Source organism: Chlamydotis macqueenii, chromosome 7 (assembly GCF_036417535.1).
Source record: "Chlamydotis macqueenii isolate bChlMac1 chromosome 7, bChlMac1.mat, whole genome shotgun sequence".
Taxonomy (NCBI): Eukaryota; Metazoa; Chordata; class Aves; order Otidiformes; family Otididae; genus Chlamydotis; species Chlamydotis macqueenii.
The window spans coordinates 24,464,636-24,486,140 of NC_141562.1; the positions used below are offsets into that span (position 1 = coordinate 24,464,636).

General features: G+C 48.9%; 1 protein-coding gene across 2 annotated transcripts in view; it reads left to right on the forward strand.

Moving 5' to 3' along the window:
• HPSE2 (heparanase 2 (inactive)) overlaps positions 1-21,505 on the forward strand; it is a 108,247-nt gene that overhangs the window by 60,000 nt on the left and 26,742 nt on the right. For both annotated transcript variants that reach the window (XM_086752360.1, XM_086752361.1), the window contains 2 exons: positions 11,481-11,654; positions 12,204-12,375. In XM_086752360.1, coding sequence (XP_086608486.1) covers positions 11,481-11,654; positions 12,204-12,375 — 346 coding nt within the window. The remainder of the gene's footprint in view (positions 1-11,480; positions 11,655-12,203; positions 12,376-21,505) is intronic.

Below are 21,505 nucleotides of genomic sequence, written 5' to 3' on the forward strand. Positions count from 1 at the left end.
TATTTGGCTGCTGCAGTCAGATGCTCAAAAAGGCCTTGTCCGTGTCCTGTTTCTGATTAATGGAGCTCTGTGGGACATTTCCTGTGCTCCTTGTCTCTTTTTCTGTCCCTAGGGACATGCACAGAGTCTGTTTCTCACCTCTCCTTGAACCCCAAAGTATTCTTTGTACAAAAAAAACCCTTTCCTATTTCCTCCTTCTGTTTCCTAAAGTTACATCTTCTCATGTCGGTAGTCCCCTCTATGACGTCTTTCCATGAAGCGTGTGTGAGGCTAAATGCTGTAGTTGCATACGAGGACTTTAAAGCAGTTTTTTTACTCCTTGTTGTCCTTGCATTTATGTGCAGACACATAGTATGATCAGAAGGCTGCCCGGTTATTCTCACTCACAGTTTTTCTGAGCCTTCCACAATTTCCCTTTCCATTAGCCATATCGCAAGCTTTCAGCTGGTGCTAGGGCACCCACTGGCTTTTGTCAGTGGCTCCCTTCAGACCCAGTTTCCAGACCCTTCTCTAGGTTGGAGAGGTACCCATCATCTTCATCCAGACACTACTTTTTTCCAGCATCCTCTCTCTGCAGAAGGCCATCTCGCCCAGGCAGCAGCAGGCACTGGAGCACAACACTGTGACTTGTGCAGAGGAGCAGGAGTCTGAGCAGAGCTGTCCTCCCTCAGCACATCAGTATTGTTTCGTGAGATCCTAAATATTGCACATAGCAGCGGTTTGTTGACATAGCTTGGTCAGACTTGTAGGACAGCAAAGAGCTGCAGAATTGATTGAAAACTTGGAAGAACTTGCATGACTTGCCCAGAGAGGTGGTTGATGCCCCAACCCTGGAAACAATTCAAGGCCAGGTTGGACTGAGCTCTGAGCAACCTCATCTGGTTGGAGATGTCCCTGCTTCTTGCAGGGAGGCTGGACTAGATGGCCTTGAAAGGTCCCTTACAACCCAAACCATTCTATGATTCTATGACTGTGAAGATACTGAAGACCTGCACCAAATGTGTGTAATGAAAATGTGTTTAGATGAGGCTTGATCTTAAACTTGAGCTATCCACAAGAAACAAAACCATAGCAGGGAGGGGTATAGCAAGGTCCAGTCACTAGAAGGCCAAAACAAGTAAGTTTGGACTAGAAGACAGGTGCCTGTTTTGACCGCGGATGCTAAATAACTGCAAAATTTCATATCAGGATAGCCTGATTTCCATACTTGCAGAAAATTTTAAGCTGGTGGTGGATACCTTTACAAGAGATCCGATCTGTCCTGCTGAGGGACTGAAGTTGACTTTTGCATTCCTTGTGTGTGTCCTGGGTTGCGTGGTGCGGGACGTCAGGCTAATGATGCTGGCTTTTTCTGGCCATTCATCTGTGCCTCCAAAATCAGGTTCAGACTCCACCCTGTGTGCTTTGGTACAAGATTCCCCCAAAGATTAGCTGGGGAGAGCTCCCGCCAAACCGGGTCCCTCCAGCTGAGCCGTAGCTGCAAGCCCAGAGGAGCAGGAAGAGCCAGGGCCAGTTCCTTCAAATATTTTACAGATTAAGACCAGGGTCTGGGATCTGTGGGATGTCAGTGGAGTTCACAGACCCCAGCGGGTTATGATCCTTGCCGCAGCACTCGTGGTCTGCGCCAATAATTGCAGTCTTCCTCATCCGCCTAGCTTGGTTGTTCGCTATCGCGTTCAAATGCAATGACACCCAGCAACGCGGACAAGCCCTCTGACATTATTTGAGTGCAGCTGGAGGCATCTACGTTAGCCTTGAAAATGCCTCTTTCTTGGCAGTGCTTTGTGTTTATTATAATGCTGTCTAATGTGCAAAAGTACATTTCTTTTTCAACTTCCTTCTTTATGTACTAAAGAGTGTGGTTTTAATTAAGGATTGAAACATTTCCGGTTTTATGCGTTGTTTTTTTGGTTGGGTTTTTTTTTTTTTTTTTCTTTTCAGGACAGTTTTCAGTTAAAATATTTTAGAGTTTTGAAAAATACCAGATGCCCAGCTCACAAAGTGTGCGAAGAGCGCTAGTCACTCCCTCTTCCTCTCAGGGAAATCAGCCAAGCGGGAACAGCCAGGGACGGCCGATGGCGAGAATGGGGTCAGCCGGCAGGAGAAGATGGGCCGGGACTAGGATGGGCGGTTTTCAGCAATGCATCGTGGCTGCAGCTCCTCGCACGATAGGAAACGTTGACTCAGACCCATAAAATGAAGCACCTGATTCTTGTGGAATCTGGGTTTATCCCCCAAATGCCTAGGGATTGTAAGAGGAGATGGGCAGATCCTTGCATAATGGCAGAGCATCTCTGTTTCAGCGTTGGTGAGGGGCATCAGGCACACCCCTGCTATCCCTGACTGCTGCCCCCACCCACGGGGAATCAAGACCAACCCAAGCAACTTGTAAATTAAAATGGCTGTTTTGCTGCACATCAACTGTTGCTACAAGGAAAAATAAAAATAAAAACAAGGCAGATTTTAGCTCTCCTGGTAGTAGAAGAGCTTAAAAACACCCTGTAAAGGCACCCAAAATTTTTGAAAACTGCAGGCAATGAAAATTATGTTAAAACCAGGTTTCTCAAGTCAGTCCCATGATTTTTGGGAGCTTGACTCACGACTTTTGAATGTTGGGGTTTGGCAATGAAGTTCTCAGTTTGAATTTGTTCCCGATGTGGTATTTCAGCTTCCTAGCGTGACTGATCAGTGTCACTCTCCTCCGGAGCAGCAAGAGACCCAGGGGGCAGGAGGTAGAGAGGTTCGGTATGAGGTGCTGTGCCTTCTGCAGCTCTGGGGATGCTGTACGGTGGGTCTGACTCACATCCCTGCGTGAGGTTCTTCGGAATCGAGCCCTGTGTCTGCCACATGATAGCAGTTCAGGCAGCAAAAACTGAGTATCAGAGCTGCTGGACGGACTGAAGGAAATGGGTGAGCTGGATGCACAGCTTACCTGGGCTAGGCGTTGTACTGAGATGAAGTTAACATGTTAAAAACATGCTTCATACCTGTACATCTTTCATTCCAGTTTAGCCACACAGCATGTGCACAGGGTGTTGCTCAGACCATGCTGCCCAGCTTTTGCAGAAAAGCTCTGAAAGCATCCATCATCTTACTGCAGCGTTAGCACTTCAGGTGCTGTCGAGAAAAAGCGCTTACAAAGAAAACCTCTGCCTTGTGCCTGTGGCACCTTTGAGGAATTATGTGGATGCAGCTTGCCTGAGCAGCAAGCGATGCACAGGGGAGTGGGTCCCCGTGACAGCTGCTGTTGTCTGCCCCGCAGCTGGCAGGAGGAGGTGAGCATGGGGACAAGCATGGTACCTGTCCTCGTGTCTTCTCCTCTGTGTTGTGTTACAGCGTATAGCTGTACAGCAAGCTATGGTGTTATCCTGTACACACCTGTGTGGATTTGGGGTGTGCAGGGTGTACCATGCCTGGGAGGTGAGGTCGCCCTCCACATGGCTTCCTCAGCTGGGGAGCAGCAGCACGCAGGGACCTCATCACCTCTCCTCCGTGGTGGCACAGAAATGGCTCGTGTTTGTGCCTTGGTCTAGCTTCAAGCTGTGTAAATCACCATTCCTCCCACCTCTGGATAACGTTCTGCAGCTGCCCAGGTACCCCCACCGCAAAGTCCCCCATCCTGCCATGATCCACAGCCCCATCCTCCCTCCGAGGTGGCTGGGGAGGGCATTTGCTCCTCCCGTCAGCCTTCCCCATCCATCTCCAGCTGCCTGCCTATTTGGGAGCTCGCAGATCGCTGAGTGCTTGAAGAGCTGACCACTTCTTGCCTATTTGGGAATGCTTTTAAATTGTTCCAGAAACTGCTGTTTGTTGATAAATCGGGGCAATCGCAGAAAAGTGTTTTAGCTAAACTGTGTAAAAGAAGGAATGAGCTGTAGCGCAGCACTGCCAGCTGTCATTGGATTTAGAAACACACATCATAGATTTTGTTGCTTTTCAGACAGCTGCGCTTATAGCCGCTCTTATAGCCATATAAAACAGTCATTCTGTCAGCAAACGGTCTGGCAGCGGAGCTGGGTTCTATCTGCAGCTGTGTTCCCGAGCCCAGCGGGTTCGCTCTCTCCATGTGCATAGGTAAAGCCTGGAGGAAGGGGATGTTGCAGCTCGAGCTGTAACCTGTCCCCAACGTCGTAGCTTTGCACAGGGTAAGGAGCCAAAGGCTGGGCTGTGCCCCCCACCCATGCAGGAGAAAGTGCTGGCAAGGCTTGGCTTTAGCATCCCTGGTCACTAGGAATGAGTAGTTGCTGCCCTGAGAGAGGATTTTGGGGGTTTTTCCTCAAGTCTGGGATTGCTGCTCAAGAGAATGGCTGATTTTCAAACCACAGCTTGTTGTACCAGAGCTCACAGCGATCAGGGCCTGTCCTCTGTGGTCCATCCTATTCAGACTTTGGAGCTAAAGCTGAGAGCCCCAGTGACCTCAATTAGATTTTAAAGAAATTCCTCAGGGCAAGGGAGATAGTGCTGATTTATCAGATTTGAAACTTCTCACAGGAACACTATTGCTTTCAATAAAGCTGTGTCCAGGAAAAGTTTCTTACCTAACAGACCAACTTTAAATGCCCACTCAAAGTAGTATTTGAATATTTTATACACATTTTATTTGCATTCTTTCTGCAAAGTGGAATGACTTCAAGTAAACTAGCCTAGTCGCATCAGGAGGCTGCTCCACGAGTGAGCTGTGAGAGCAGGAGGGAGTTATTGCAGTTTCACACCAATCCCTTGTGCCACCAGTGTCGGGGGGAAGTAACCGCAACGCAGGCTGTCGCCGTCTCTGGGTGGGATGAGCTGCCTCCTGCAGAGGCCCAGTGTCGCAGGCACTGCGGAGCAGTGAGGATGCTGATGAGCTGTACCTGTGTTTTATCTGGAGTAGTTTCCGTGCATCAAGCCAACAAGGTGCAGAAGAGCAGGTGGTGCTCACAGTCTTCTTTTCTCTTGCTGAGTTCTGCTCTGCTCAAACCTGTAGCCCTCTCCCCACCTACCTCCGTTTCCTTCTGAAACTTTAGAAGATGCTGGATTCATCCTGATCCAAAGGGGAAGATGTCTCAAGTTATGCAGCAGAAGAAAGCAGCTTTCTAGCTGTAATGTGATCTTGGTTCCTTCCCAGGCACCAGGCTGGAACAGAGGGTTGGAAATTGCCCCTCTGGCCATTATCTGAGCTTTACAGCGTTTGGAGATTGAACCCAGATCCCACATCTCTTCTGAAGCTCCATGTCAATTTACACTTGTTCCTAGAAACAATTACTGTCCTGTGAGCTCTTTACCATGTGAGGATGTGAGGATTGAAAACAGAGCTATTCTGCTCATTTGGGCATTTAAAAAAATTTTTTATTTTTACACGAAGGCAGAGCTCAGGGCTCATTCCTTTTTCTCACCATCTGAGGACTAAACCCAATTCTGACTGTTATCCGACCTTGATACCATTTACACACTGAACCCAATGCCTACGGCTTTTATCTGAGCCCTTACAGCATTTGGAAGCAGGCCATGCCCCTTGTCTGGTATCAAAAGCATTATATTAATTTGGGATTCATTCCGCAAAATGAGGCTGTCAGCCAGACTCCTTAGCAATTGGATATTGAACCCAGACCTCGTAGTTGTCTTCCAAGTTGTATGCCAGCTGGGAACTCAGCCCACAATCCATGGCTGCTGGCCAAGCTCCTTATTGGCGAGAGATTGACACCAAACCCCCAGACTGCTATTTCTGTACGGTGGTGTTAAGGACTAAACCTAGCTCACGTGGTCAGCATAATCACCTCTGCATTGGCAGTGAAATGAAAAATCTAGTTAAAGACTTGAATGAATGTTGAGGGTCGATGTTCAGCTGCTTAAAGACCAAGGATGATGACAACAATTCCCTTGAAACAAGGCCCCCTCGATACTCCGAGGGGAACAGCCCCAGATCCCCCATCTGTCATCCAGCTGGATATAAAATCCAGGTTCTCATTAACACACAGTGCGCAGCGTTTCTTTACTGGCTGGCAGTATTAAAGCCAGTTCCTCCAACTTTCAGGTATTCTTCAGATGGGATTAAGCTAGATCCCTTTTCTATAGCACTGTCAGGTTCTGCCAAAGCACTTCTTGTCACTCAGAGCAGACCTCCAACGCTGCACCTTGCCTTGGGAAGCACCTCCCACGTGCAGCACGCCCCTAGCCTCTGCTCCGACATGGAGCACTAAGGAAGCCTGGGAGGTCAATGGGAGTAAGGGATGGCTCTGCACACCTCCATCCTCTTTGGGGGAAATCGGGAGCCTGAGCAGGTAGAGGGAGCATTTCAGGTGAAACGTGTGCCTGAGGCAAGCAAATTTTTCCCCCCGGCCAGTAATTTTGCCTGGAAATTCTTCAGCATCTTTACACGGTGTGGTTTTACTGCATAGCAAAATGCTTCAGAAGGCTGAATTAAAACCAAACAGCTTCCAGCTGGGATGGCCATCATTAGAATGCAGTTTCCAACAACTGTGTGTGTGTTTCGTGGTAGCCTTGAAATCTTTAAAATGCTCTTAACCAGCAACTTTGAAGGAATGCCTTAGCATGCAGCTAAGAAAATCTTCCCATGATCCACTGGATCAAGCTGGATGTGCGTGTGGACAGTGTGGGATGTTGCTTTTCTTCTGAGCTTGCAGTGATGATGAAGGCTACTCTTTGGTGCTCTAACTGTGCAAATTGTGGATGGGGGGTTCTGGTTTCCCTGCCTGAAACCCTACCATGATGGGGACGGATTCCATGGGAAAATTTCAAGCCAGTTTTGCAGACCTGTCCCATGCGTCTGGCGTTTCTGATTGCCTGTTGCATATCTTCTGATTCATATTTATTTGCTAAAAAACATTAAGTGCTTGCCACACACATGTGGTTTTATGAGGATTTTCAGCCCAAGAGAGCCAGTACAAATGGGATTCAGCTGGCTATGGTGGCAATTTGTTTGTAAATAAATTGTCCGTGCACCCAGTCGTTCTTCTATAAGTGGAAATACCTTTCTTTTTTTCATCCATTGCTCTCGCCAGCCATCTTACTCATCTCCTGTCTGAACACTCTGTACCACCCTTTCTGTCTCCTTCCTGTAAAGCCTGGGCTTCTCTTTGCCAGGTCTTTCCCAACGTATTCCCTCCACTGTCTCCTGTGGGGTCCTTGAGGGCCAGGAGATGCTGCTGGCTTCGGTGCTGGCACCAGGAGCTGTTTGCAGGGATGCTCCAGGCATTGCTCAGAATTTATGGGGAATGTAAGTCAAGCGATACTCATGATTAGTTGAAATCTTTATTTCTAGGACTGCATTTCTTTATCAACAGAAGGGTTCATCTGTTGTGCATTTCCTTGGTCTCTCCGCTAACCTGGGGATTTGGGGAGTGTGGTGCGTGCTGCCTGCTTCATGCTCAGCTTTCGCCCCATCCTCCTCGATGCTGACATGCGATGTACGTGCAAGAGACAGACATGGTGAACAGTGGGGATAGAGGGAGAACAAACTCTTCTTTCCTGTCCTCCTGGTTGGCTTCCCAGATTTATTAAGGCCCCCGGCACGCCGTGCTGTGCCCCACCACCTCTCAGCCCACTAGCTGATCTCAGCCTCCGCCTCAGCGTGCACATGAATTTCCACTCTTCATGCTAAATCCTGCCAAAGCAAAATTCCTGAAGCAGAATAAAAAAAGTGGAAGACTTTCAAACCCAGAGATTATTGAACTGTCCCTCTTACCAAATGGCAGTCAGTACTATGTTCTTTATAAAGCCTCTAGTATAATGTTTAATTCAGTAACTACAACTGGAAAGTCTTTCCAACTATTTCAAACTGCCAGAGACATTTTAATGCGCCTCAGATTTTGTGTTGGCATGCCACAGAGTTAAGTGCCATCCATCTTTGAGAGAACTTTAAAATTTAGCCTTGTATAAAAAGGAGAAAAGTGGGAAAGAATCCCAAAGGGCATACTTGTCCCACAAACCCCGCCACCATTTGTGGCCTCATAGACACCTCCTCCTGCATTTTGAAATTGTTTGTCTGCCTCTGTGCGGGGTGTGAGATCCATGAAATAGTCAAAATCTTTAGTTCCTGTGCAGAGCTTCAGCTGAGGGCAAGATTGCGAGCAGATCTTCACTGCTGGCCACCCAGCCACGCATCCTTGGGCAATATTCATCCTCCAGATGTGTCCGAGTCTCCGCAATCAAGGACATAAAACATTGAGAAGGCCCAAATATCTTCTGGGGTTTTTTTTTTTTTGTCTCATGGCCATGGGGTCTCTGTCTCTGCCTACTGGTTAGTCCCAAACCCACCGAGGTGCCCGTCCCCACTGAAACCTGTCAGCGAGCGCTGCCGCTGGGTGCGTGGTAACGGAGCACGTAGCTTTGCTGCCTTGGTTAGCCTCGCTCCGAGTACATGAGTGTTAGTAAGCTGCAGAAGCTGACTCTCAGCATCCTTGTGCTTTTTTTCTTTTCATATTTTTTTTTCCTTTACCCCTTCTCCCTGAACTCAGTGGCACGTGAGCGCTGAGCGTGTGCATCTCTGCACCGGGCAGAGGGGGAGAAGGGGCAGGGAGAACATCCTATAAATCCAGTTCTGCTCTATTAAGATTCATTCTGGTACAACAATGGCTTTTTCTATTGAAATGCCTAATGATCTGTTAGCTGGGGAAAGGTTAAATTCCTGGAAGATTCTCTGTGTTTGATGAAGAAAAAACAGTGCAATTATCCAGAATTCAAAGTGAGTTTTAGCCAGCTGTTAATAATACTGTGATTCTTCATGTTCTCATTACTCAGAAGTAATGTGGCCATCCTTAGTCATGGCAGTAAAATACTTATAGCATTCTCTTTTGGCCTTGTTTGGGCTTTGGAGGGCTGGACATTACTCGAGATCTTCTAAATATGCATCTTTTTGTGCTTTAGCCATCCATGACAGTACTCCTCTCACCCAAGTGTAGCTGTCTGCAACAGAGATGTCCAGCTTAAGGCAGTCACCTCAGGAGGGGTCAGACATGCGCTTTAACCACTAACAGTTGGGCATCTTGTGCAAAGTGGTCATCAAGGCTCTGCTAGAATCACTGGAGAGACTGATGCTTCCAGGTGCACACCATCCTTAGACAGCTGCCAAGGATAAAGGAGACAAATGGCCTTGATACTCGATACTCTTGATACCATGAGTGCCCACATTAACAACCTGGTTTGACGCAGAGATAGGTTTATTAGCAGTTTTCTGCTCTTCGCAGCCTCGTTGCAGTCAGCAGGTCGGTTTGTGTGCTGGGACACCACCAGAGACCTGCAGGAGCAACCCCCAGACATCTGTGTGTTTTTCTTAGCTCTCTCCCCGATCACTGAGGTTTCCAGCTCAGAAAGTCATGGCAGAACATGAAATACACGTGGCATCTCTGTGTCCAGGCAGATGGAAACGAAATAAGTGTCATGGGGAAAATAAAATTTCACAGTGGCAGGCCCTGCGCTGGGATAAACAGACGGCTTGTTTCCTCCGGTGGATGCATGGAAAATCAATTCCCAGTCCTCTGCAGAGGCTCCTAAACATGAAGCAAATCCCCTCCTGCAGTACTTAAGAGCTACAAGTGTTTTGCACCAGGGAAAAGGTTTCAATTCTAGCAGGGGAACTGCAGGTACCACCTTTTTGCTATCTTCGTGTTGTCATCTTAGCTCCTTTATAGGAGTGTCATTCCAAGTGCAGCTTTTTGCCTGGACGTCCAAAGTAAATGAGCATTAAGTAACTGTATCTGTCTCTAATTCACTAAACATCCAGAAAAACAGCTAATGTCCCTAAACCAGTAGGATGAATGTATTAGATTAATGTAATTCAGCTACTTTTCACTCAAACAACCAGTAGCATTTAGAAAAAGGTTGTGAAAGGGATTAGGAATTTCTTTTCTGCATTTTTCCTTTCTTCTCCTTTCCATGACTTTTCTACATTCCATTAAACATCAGCTATTCAGTTAGCTTACTTCCTTGACCCTCCTTAAAATATCACTTTTAAAATAAGTTTATTCTTCTCAGACCTCAGAGCTGGCTCTGTATTCACTGAGGCTTCAGTGACCAGGAAAGCTGATGGAATAAATGCAGACGTACAGGCTGTAAGCAGCTTATCCTGACCAGAGCGAGCAGCTCCTGGCTGTCACCATCTCACTTGCACCGTGGTCCGGCAGTGCGGGCACAGGGACTCTCGGAGCATCGCCCCTGGGCTTAGAGCAATTCCCTAAGCATGCGGTTGCCTCCTCTCCATCCCCTTCAGCTCCCTTGGCCACGGAGGTGACTGCTAGCGCCTTAGTAAGTCTGATGTATGTATCCTCCACTCCTTTATACCCCTCTTTATTGGAAATGTGTAAAGAGACGCAGAGCAGGCTGCCTAGACCCTTCAGTTTAACAGCAAATTCCTGGTAGCTGCTCTCAGTGTGTGTGTTTCCGAGTGCGGTTCAGTCTAGATCAGGGTTACCTCGCTTTCTGGAGAGAACATCATGTGCAATTATGTCAAAAGACTTAAAACCATTAAGGTAAAAGACCTAAATGGCTGCTTTGGTGCCCGCAAGCTCTGCTCTCCTGTCAGTAGATTGCTTCAGTGTGATTTGTTCTTGACACATTCCTGTGGCTGTTGATCATCTCCTTATATTTTGTAAGTGCTGACAAGCAGCTTGGTTATTTGTCCAAGTATTTTTCTGGGACCTGAAGCCGGTCTGCCTACTCTGTAATTCCCCAGTGCCTCCTTCCCCTCTTCTGAAAGCAGAGCCCTCAGTCTGCCCTCCCCAGTCCCCTTGAACCTCCCTGTCCCCCGTGGCTCCTCACAGTTAAGTGGTTGCATCTCCGAAGCTGCTTCAGGAAGCTCGCCGAGTGTCCTGGGATGCAGTTCAACAGGCAGGGATGATTGAAAACACCACAGTTATCTAATTACTGCATAACCAAATCTCCTCTCGCTGTCGCGTGAGTTTGTATACTGCTAACACTGGCGTTAACTTCGGCAGACATTTGATTTCTTTTGAGATTTTAGGGAAGATTGAAGCAAGAAAAAAAGGTGTTAAGCATTTTGGCTCCCCAGCAGCACCCTGTGCTGATGTCACCCCTCTCTGAATAGCGGGTCAGCTCTTTCTTTGGTCTCTACCTCTGCTGCTGGCTGGTGCCCCGCTGCTCATCAGGGCCACGGCGCGGCAGGGGAGATGCCAGCCAGAAGGAGACACGGAGATAGAATAAGCACAGGAAAGGATGAACTTTCCTTGCCAGGAGCAGATGAAAAGAGATGTTATAAAGGTACTTGTCTCTGGTAACATGGCCCCTAGCTCTGACACAGAGGTGGAGGGCATCCAAGTTTCATGCTGAAAGGAGATGAGCCCACACCTGGAATCCTATCCCAGTTTCAAAGGTCAGGTGCATTTCTGCATTTGCAGATGTCACAGGGATGGCATTTGACCCTGGCTCATCCTACACAGGTGGCCAGGTTTGATGGACAGCAGGATCATTTGAACCTCCCTGGAACTAGCTTTCATTTGAATTACAAACTCTTTTTTGTTTCTTCCCAGCCAGGTCTCTAGACAAACTCTATAACTTTGCTGACTGCTCTGGTCTTCACCTGATCTTTGCACTGAACGCTTTGCGCCGAAATCCCAACAACTCCTGGAACAGCTCCAATGCCCTCAGCCTGCTGAAGTACAGTGCCAGCAAGAAGTACAACATCTCCTGGGAGCTGGGCAACGGTGAGTGTGGGAACAGGAGAGCCATGGGAATGGAGCTCGCAGTAGCAGAAAGGTATTCTCTTTTGGAAGAGGGTATTTGCAGACCCCAGGATGCTTTACTAATGTATTTTCAGAGGGATTTAAAGGCTCCTGCTATAAGGCAGCACCATCTCTAAGATGGACCTGGCATGTGTTAGCACCTTAGCTGGGCGTTTCCATCAGTTGCTATTAAACATGTTAAATGTTTCTGCCATGGCTCCTGGGGAGAGCTGGTCCTGGGGTGGCTGGACCAGCAGCTGCATGGACTTCTATGGTTGCTTGAGTGCCAGGGGAATTCCACAGGGGCAGGAACATGACACCAAGGTGCAGGTCCTTCACCCAGCAAAAGGGATGCGGGAGGAGATGCTGGCACGGGAGAGCAAGTGATGGCCCTCATCCACTCCTCAGAGGCTGCTGCTGCTCTGCGGAGCTCAAGCTGTGCGACAGTGTTTGAGCTGTGTGTCTCTCTCCAGAAGCACAGATGAAGGAGCGGAGCTGGCAAGCCTCGCTTGTCTATTTTTATTTTCCCAGAGCCCAATAACTATCGAACCCTGATCGGCCGCTCGGTGAACGGCAGCCAGCTGGGGAAGGACTACATCCAGCTGAGAAGCCTGATGCAGCTTATCCGCACTTATTCCAGAGCAAACCTCTACGGGCCAAACATTGGGAGGCCCAGAAAGAATGTCATTGCTCTCCTGGAAGGGTAAGTGATGTTGCTTTGATCAAGAAGATATCAGAAACCTCTCTTTGAGACTGATGCCCTTTGCAGCAGGTAGACTTGCTCTTTGGCTTCCTGATGTCCAACGGCTGCCAGGACAGAGAGGCTCTGTGCAGCTCAGCCATCGCAGTACCAGGGCCTTGGGGACATGGCCGTCTGTGCTGCTAACCTTCTGCAGAGGTCCCTGGTGGGATTTTGGGCTGGGCTAATGAACAGTCTCCCAAGTGTTCCCAGCATTTCCCAGTTATAGGCAGACTGAGGTGCCAACCTTGTTAGGATGTAGATACCGTAGTGGTGATGAGGCAGGCTCGTGGGGGCTACAGGGCCAGGAGATGTGTCCTGGCACTGCTTACCAGTGTAGATGTTGTCTTGGAGTCCTCCTGGACAAATTGCTTTGCTCTTCCCTTTTGGTGATGACTTCTCCCTGTGCTTTCTCCATCCGCGCAGAGGAAGAACCTGTAGCAACTTTCTTCACTGGCCAAGCCCTCTGCTCCCTCCTAGGAGAACTGGTGTGTCTCTAGTTTGGGGAGGCCAGAGGTGGAGAAGGAATGGTGACAGTGAGGGATGCAGGCACCTGGAGGTGACATTGGACAGCTACAGGAACCAGGGAGGTGTGGGAGCCTGCTGGCAGCAGGAATTGGGCTCAAAGACCGTGCAGAAGAGGGGAAATTCCCTGCAGGACTGTAAACAGAAACTCAAGCGCAGAGGGCTGGGCAGGGGGAGGTGTGGAAGGGACTCTGCTGGGAGCAAAACTGGGTCTAGCATTCATTAACATCTGCATGAATGATCTGGCAGAAACAATAAACAGCACACTGATGCAGTCCCTGGCGAGGTGGGGAGGGAGCCAGGGCCAGATTCTCAGCTCTGCTGCAGCAGCACAAAGAGACCATAAAGCTGGCTGAGCTGGCTGCCACGCCAGCATCCCTCCCGCTGACAAAAGTCGAGAAGCAGCCCCTGCACCCACACCAAGGCTGCTGCCGATGCCACATGAGCGCATCACTTGCCGGACCCCCCACGTTCGGTACGGCGCGGTGAAAGAGGAGCAAGAGGAGTTATGGAATGTTGTAGTAGCCTTGATCAGCAGGAAATCTATTAGCGCCGGGAGGAGCGGGCTGAGTAAGGAAAACAACGGGGATGACAGCCAAGAAGCTTTTAGAGAAAGGGAAGTCCTACTGCTGCGCTTGCCCTTCGTGCGCCGCCGCTGGGTCCCAGGGAAGAGGAGCTGGAAGAGCTGAGTCGTGCGGCCAGGGTGGTCCGGCAGCTCTGCGTTGCTGGAGCTGCGTTTTGACTGGCGGCAACCCCAGGAGCAAGGCTGTAGCGTACAATCTGATGGAGAGGATGGCAGAAACACCATCTGGAATGAAAGGGAAGGTAGGTAAGAGCTAGGGTTTGAGCAGCCCTGGTGATGGGATAGTGGGGGGTCTCCAGACCCCCCCACTGGTCTGAAAGAACTGTAGGGAGCATACCTACTCTCCAAGCTGCGTGCTGTTTCTCTGCTGCTATCCCTGCCTGCCAGGCTGACAGTGGTCCACAGGCACTCAGAGTGATTTCTCTCTCCCATGGAGAAACCTTGTGTCCTGTGCTCCAAATCCTGGTGCCTGCAGCGAGCGGCGAGCGGCACGCACCTGCATGGCCTTATAGCCCATGGGGTTGTGTGAGACAAGAGCTGCTTGGCTTTCCACATAAAGACCCCATTATTACCAGGCAGGGTGTAAAAAGGAGGAACAAGTCTGATTACACAAACACAAAGGGCTAAACACTCGTTTGCAGTGTTTGGCAATAGAATTGCAAAAGGGAAAACAAACAAACCCCAGTGCCGAAGCTGCTTGGCAGCATGAGTTTTATTCCCAGCAGCTCCCTGCGGTCACTTTGGTATCTCAGTCAGGGCTCTGCCATCTGCAGGAGCATCGAAGAACTGGTCAATGGGATGTCCCCCCTGTGCTTGGGGCTGTCATGGCCAGGACATGCCTTTCGGGATCCTGAATGAGCCCCAGTCAGCAAGCAGGAGAGAGAAGAAGGAATTTAGGAAGGTGCTCTCAGTGGCAAGCCTGCTGCCTGCCTTGCTAGACAACCATGAGTAGTTTATGTAGCACTCTCAGTAGGATGAAGGCTCCAGAGCAAATAAAGTGTGTGTGGTTAATAGTCCTGATGATGTGAAATCTGCAAAGTTTTTATCTTATTTTAAAAGATGTGATGAACGGCAGAAGCCAACCAGGTAGGAAGAGGTATGCCAAGTTGAAGATTATGACTCAAGTGTTCAGTAAGGCTGGAGGGGAGAGAAGGGACTGTTGTTTAACCGCTATCTCAAGCAACCAAGTTGAACTGATTCTTTATGTTTAAACCTTGTCCTGCAATAATGGTAGCATCAACATGAGTTAGGCATTGCTCCTTGCTGCGAACTAGGCTCTGTCCATCTCACTGGTGGGAGATGGGCACTTCCGAGGCCGTTCTGATGCAATCCTAGGGCCTGTCCTCCAGGACAGGGTGGGACTGAACCTCTCCTGGGGTGCTCACCTTTCTCTGGGGTTTGCTGGAGAACCTTAGATGATAAGCCCACTTTTGCAGCACGTAGGAGTGCCTGCATGCTGTCCCAATGCAAAGGCTGTCCTTAGGCAGGTGACACTGAGCTGTGCTGGGTGAAACTTGTGCACTTGCTGATGATGGAGCTAGGATATGGTGAGGAGAGGAGAGAGCCCTACCTGAAAAACATCAGCACGGGCTTTGCGCACCCTTTGCTGCCATGTTATGGCTCTGGAGGTCTTGCACCACTCTGCACGGTGCAATAGCTCAGAGCAAGCACAAAGGACGTCAGTGTTACTGGAGGCTGGACCAGGACCACTGCTGCTGAGGCACGGACAGGCTCTGTAGTGAGGGAGCATTACTCTGATAGCTGTGGCCTCCTGTGCGGGAGGCTAGAAAGGGTGTCTTGTGAATGCACAGGTGCAAGAGAGAATTTCTCCAGACACAACTAACAGTTGAGTTTGATGAGGTGTTAATTAGACCATTCATGCAGCCTGAGCTGTTGGAGAGCAGACCAGCTACCTACTGCGTCTTCGGGTACAGGAATCCCAGAACTGCTCAGAATTTGCTTTGGGAAAAAAATTGTGGGATTCTAAGGAATTAACATAGATTTTAACAGCAGATCAGGAATCAGACTCAAAGGTTAATGCATGACTGAGTCACGTGTTCAGTGCTGGAAGAAAAGAAACACAAGGGAAAGCTATTAGGAAGAAGAGATGCTAACACATGTTAAAGTTCAGAACATTTGGTACAAAACTTAGGCCAGCGTGTCTGGGCAGATTTGGTGAGGGGGTCCCATGACCTGTTGTTCCTTGGCTGGAGTGGCCTAGTTTTTGCCACTGGGCACTCACAAGTGTCCGGGTGTTACCTCCACCGTGGTGGGAGCTGCAGTGCTAGGACAGTAAGGGCTGGCAGGTCCTTGTGTCCATGCTAGGCTGGCTGTTGTTGGTGCTCTGCAGCCACTTCAAGTCCTGAGCCTGCTGAAGTCACCAGAGAAGTGAAAACCATTCTTGTCTGGAGCTACAGCCTTTCCTACCTCCTCATCCCCCAGCTCTCAGAGCCACCAGACTTGCTGCCTTCTGGGCTTTCTGTCTCCCCTCTTTCCAATCTCCTTGGCCCCTTCTTGCTGCTGCTGTCACCACCGCATGTCCACCCTCTGGTCACAGAGCTGTAGCACCTCCAGCCAGGTGGCAACAGCAGGCGAGGAAGCTCCCACATGTCACTCCTCACCTTGCAAGGCATGAGAGTTTCTCATCCTTCATGATTTTACTTCCTCCTACACCTGGTTTGTGATACCTCTGGAGAGTTAACCACCCATCTGGGTTTCTTTTGCTCCTTTTGGTGTTGATGTCATTCCATAGTACTCTGGAAGTAGCGTTTTCATGACTGCCCATGGCTTGTGTCCATGCCGTCACAAGGACGAAGATGGCTGTGGCTGTTTGAGCAGGTCAGCATGCGTCAGTGGGGCCAGGCACTGCTTTTTATCTGCAACCTCTTCTGGAGTAGCAGCCAAAGACAGTGTGGGGAAAGAGCTTGTTTGTTTAAATTCAATTAGGGAAGAAAAACGACAACTCTGAGGAGAGCCTGGAGTATGGGATATCCAGCAGAGGGAAGGACTCTGGGGTATGTTTTGGGAAGAAATGTAGGTATTTGGTGTGTCCTCTTGCTGACAAGGACTTCTGCCCTCTCTGACACAGAGGACTTTACAAGCATTGCATTTTTGGAAGCTCTGTTTGGCTGTTTGGCTTTCTGTAAAAAATACATCCTTGCTGTATTGGCCTAAGGCCCTTTAACGGCGCTGCAGAGGCAAGTGTGTCTCGGTCAGCACAGACAGAATGTTCACCCTTATGCGAGCTACCGCAAGGCTTGCGGCACAGGCTGTACTGGGACACTGAATAGGTCCAGAGTAAGAATTTTGTGCAAAAAAATCAAGCCACGAGACAAGCAACATTAAACTAATGATACAAAGGGAGGAGGAGGCCACTGCAGCATGCTCAGACTCTGGTGGCATTGAACTTATGAGTAAATCCATTCATATGTACATTGAAATGAGGTGTGAAGGACGTGATAAGGCATTTTGGGGTTGGTTATATAGCAGGGTCAAGGATCTGAGATATAAGCAAAGGATTTAGCTATTGCTCTTTCAGGAGGAAAGGGTTAAGATAGTTGTTGTTGCTGAAAATCTGGATGACTGGAATGCCAAAATCAGTCACCTACATTGGACGAACAAAATGGGTAAGAAAAGACATAGATGAGATTATGCCACTGTATAAGTACATAGTGTACCTTCATCTTGATTGCTATCTTGATTGTCTTGGTCATTTCATCTCAGAAAAGACGTAATAGAACCAGGAGGGTTGCAGGGAGAGAAGCCGAGGATGTGCGGAGATACATGATGTCTTCCATGTGAGAAGAGATTAAACAGGCTATACCTCTTCTGCTCAGAAGACAGACAGCTGAGAGGGAATGTTATTGAGGCCCAGGAGCCTGCGAATGGGGTGCTTTTCCCACTATGCAAAAAGTCATTTGGAAGGAAGCTTTGGAAAGAAGGAAGAAGCTTTTTCCCATGGTATGCGATGGCATTGTAGAGGTCATTGTCACAAGATATTGTGGAGGCCAGAGGTGTGTGTTCAGAAATGAACCAGACAAATCAATGGTGGGAAAAAGTGACAGTGGTAATGCCACATCATGGTCTAAATGCAACCTCCAGAGTGCCTGGAGCACAGATTACCAAGGCTGGGTGGGGCAGTCTGGGACATAAAGCCATCTTTGCTGGAAGGCTTGTGCAGCCCTAACGTAGATCAGGTTGGCTGAAGAGAGGCAATGCTGAGCAGAGAGAGAATACAATATCGCAGCAGAAGTGTACATAGTGCCCACCAGACTCTGCTCCCCAGAGTGAAATTCCTGTCTGAAATCTGGCACTGCAGATCAAAGTCTCTGCAGAAGGTGGCATGGGTTGAGTATAGCACCTGTCTCTGCTACTGCAGGTATTTGATTGTGCTTCTGGAGCCTGAAAATACTAGTAAGTGAAGCCTGTGCCTTATTTCCCCTCACCGACCAACTCAGCCAGAAGAGAAGGCTGTTTCTACCCATCACCATTGGCTCTAAGGGCAGAGATCTGCGACCCATCTCTGGGGATCCACCATGGCACCACAGGCAGGCCAGTGCTGCTCCTGCATTTGGTGCTGGGGTGGAGGGGGTCAGTTTGTTTTTGTACCACTCCAGGGAGTAACAGATGAAATAACCCATGTTTGTGAAATCCAGCACCCAAGAGGCAGACAATGATGCTAAACCACCTGGGAGCCTCTGCGATGGTAACTTGCCTCCTTGTGCAGCTGCCTTCTTTGTTACAGGATCACTTTTTTATTATTTAAAGGATGACAATCTGCAATTACCTGCATGGGAAAAAGATTTCCAAATGCAGATGGCTTTTTAATGTATCAGGAATAAGCCTAGGAAGTTCCAGTGGCTGGAAGCTGAAGCCTGACACATTCAGATGAGAAATAACATACTTGGAGGCTAATTAACCATGGGAGCAATTTGCTTAAGGTTGCAGTAGATGCTCCATGACTGACAAGTATTGAATCAGGACAGGAGATCTATTTCAGAGACGTGCCCACACTCAAGTGGAAGTTATGGTCCTGGGAGATGTGGCTGTGGGAGACCCTCTGGGAGAGGTTGGGTTTAAGCCATGGTTTCACATTATAGAGTTGTCAGTACAATTGCATGATGTTGCAGCCCTCCTGCCCCACTCTCCCACAGCTCATTCTTCACCTGTGAGGCGCTGTCCCACATTGTCCCAGTATTACCATTTCTGGGACAGTGCTGTGAACTGGTTTAGGTGACTGATCAACATTAAAGTACATTTTTTTTTTCTCAGTGCTTGTTTAAAAGCAAGCTTGAGCCTCAGTTCTAGCTCAATGCAGGGCCTCGCAAGTCGTACTGGTGGCATAGGATGCTGGCAGATGGGCAGCTACCAGGATAAGCAGATAGACATATCCAAGCTCAGTGGCTTCATCTCATCCTCAGTATCACAAACTCCCTGCTCGAGGCTCCTGTTCCTCTGACGTATTCTGTTTTCCCACCTAGAGATGCTGCCTAGCAGAGCTGGATGACTTTTACGTTTACCCAGATTCCTGATGTGTGGAAGCCCAACCAGGGCATGCACTGGGGCTGCCACCCATCTGAGCTATCGGGCAGTAGGTGCCCACATTGCCTGCACAGCATGGGCTGAGCTTGTCCCACTGCTCCTGGGGAGGGGGATGTACTGCACGTGCGCTGCACAGTCGGTTGGTGCTCACAGAGAAAGGCCAATGTGTAGGAAAATGGCAGATTTACTGCACCAGCCCAGCCCATCTGTGCAGCACATGTGCAGGGATCCAAGCCCTCCCGGAAGCGTCTGGTTTGCTCTGCCTGTGCTGGCTGCACACACGGACATCACGCAGTCCAGGAAATCCCAGATAAAAATGTGCCAGCACTGGTCATTTGGACTGTAGGGATCTTCACTGGGCTCAAAATCTGTGGTCTGAGCAACACAGGTGCTACAGGAGTAAAGAGATTAGTAACACCTGTAATCCTAAAACAAGGATATTCGGATACCTGTGCACCATGGTATCTCCACCTGCCCTGGGCTTTCATCTCTTGCTTGTGCAGTGCCACTTGTTGGCTCTTGAGCTGCTCTAGGCTCCCTTTGGAGGGTAGAGACCGTTGCCCAAGTCATCTGGGGTGCTCCAGGCACAACTCCACCGTTAAGGAAGGAACTGAAGTTTTACCAGGAACTTTTGAACTTCATCCTGCAAAAATCTCAATAAAAGGAGAAAGAAAAAAAAAAAAAAAGAAGGAAAAACAGACATGGAAATCAAAATTTTAGCTATATATGCATCTTTTATGGTAGAATTTGAAAATGACCAGAACTAACTGATTTATTTCAGTCTTAAGGAGACAGAAGAGGAACACTAAGCAAGCCAGGACCTTTTCTGTCCTGCTTTTGGTCTGCACTGCCTGAGTGATGCCTGTGTCCTAGAACAATATTTTCTCAGGAGCTTTTTAACCACAGGTCAATTAGATTCCTAGAGACGTGGGACAGATGGATGTCCTGCTTCTGCTGCTCCAGGGATGCTGGAGGTTATACCGAGGGTTTGCTTTGCTTTTCAGTCCCTGCTCAAGGCCCGCTGTAGCAGGTGTGTTTGCAGCAGGGCTGTAGGCACTGGGAAAGGGGCAAGGAAAACCGGAGAGCTGCTTCTGCTCAATTCCTTCACGGTTTTGGACTGTGAGTGGAGAGTGCCAAGCTGAGGCTGAAAATGTGATTTTGTAAAGTTTTATTTTGTGGCCAGAACATAAAGCGTTTGAGGTCAGAAAGCAAGCTTGGGCTAATCTTCAAACTCAATTGTAGTATTTCAATCTTCAAACCAAATATAGATTGCGTTCATAATTTCAGCTTAGGATTTGTTCTTGTACTCTTCATGCATTACACTTTAGGGAGCAGTCTCTCCACTGAGCATTTAAAACCTGGGTGTTGGGTTTTTTGATCCCTTTGGCGTATTTCTGCACACTTCGTTTTGTAGAACAGCAGCCTCTCCAAGCAATATTTGCAAGATCCCCTTTTCCCTTTGAGCCAGATGAGCTGTGTGAGCTGTGTGGAGTTTGCCTCTCACCGAGGCTGGTCCAGCTGGTCTCCTCACCCTGCTCATCTGAGGAGGAACCATCCCCAAACCACCACCCTGGCACTGGCCTGGCCTCGAGAAAGGTGTAAAAGCATTTCTGAAAGGCGAGCCTGGGAGCTCACAGCACTGCTAGGCAGCAGAATCAGGGATGCATCAGTGCTATGGGGTTTTACAGCATATTGTTGTTTTTCTATTTCTAATTGTATCTCTTCCCTCTCTGTCTGCAGGGATTTATTACTGCTGCCTTTGCCAGTGTCCTCTCATGCTTCACAGGGTCCAGCTGCCCTTTTGTCCCAGTCTATAATTGACTATTGTCATTAATTTAAAGTCAGAATGATTGTTTCCGAGCTATATTTAGCCTGAAGTTTGCTGTTCTTGTTTCAGACCTGATTAGAGGCTCGTGTGCCGGAAAGCTTGCTGCTCTTCCCTGCCGTGAGAACTGGTCTGATTAAAGGTCTCCTCTCCCCTCCCAGACCTTCCCTTTGCTTCCCCACCCTCCATCATGGGGCTGTCCTGGGGGAGTTGGAGTCACAGGACCCAGTATCCCTGTGTCCTGGTGGAGTCAGGACAACTGTGCAATTCCTCTTGTATTCCCGAGATCCTTGTGCACCAAAGGGCAGCCCGAGACAATACAGCACCTGTTTTTTTCTCATCACGTTCACTTGCTCAAGCCAATGTCTCCTGTCATGTACATCACTTGCGCTACACAGCGCACGTTATGCTACCGAACAGAAAAGCGTGCCTGTCTGGTTAGTGTGTGCCTTTTTGTGTTTTCACATCTGTGCCCCTAAGCATAAGAATATAGTAACTGCTTGGGCTTCCTCGTGGGAGCTGCAGTTTTTCAAGGTGCAGTTTGGGTCGCTGGACCAGGGAGCCAGGGAGGGACTGTATGGACGGCAGCAAGCCTGTGCTACAGGCTGCTGCTTTGGTGG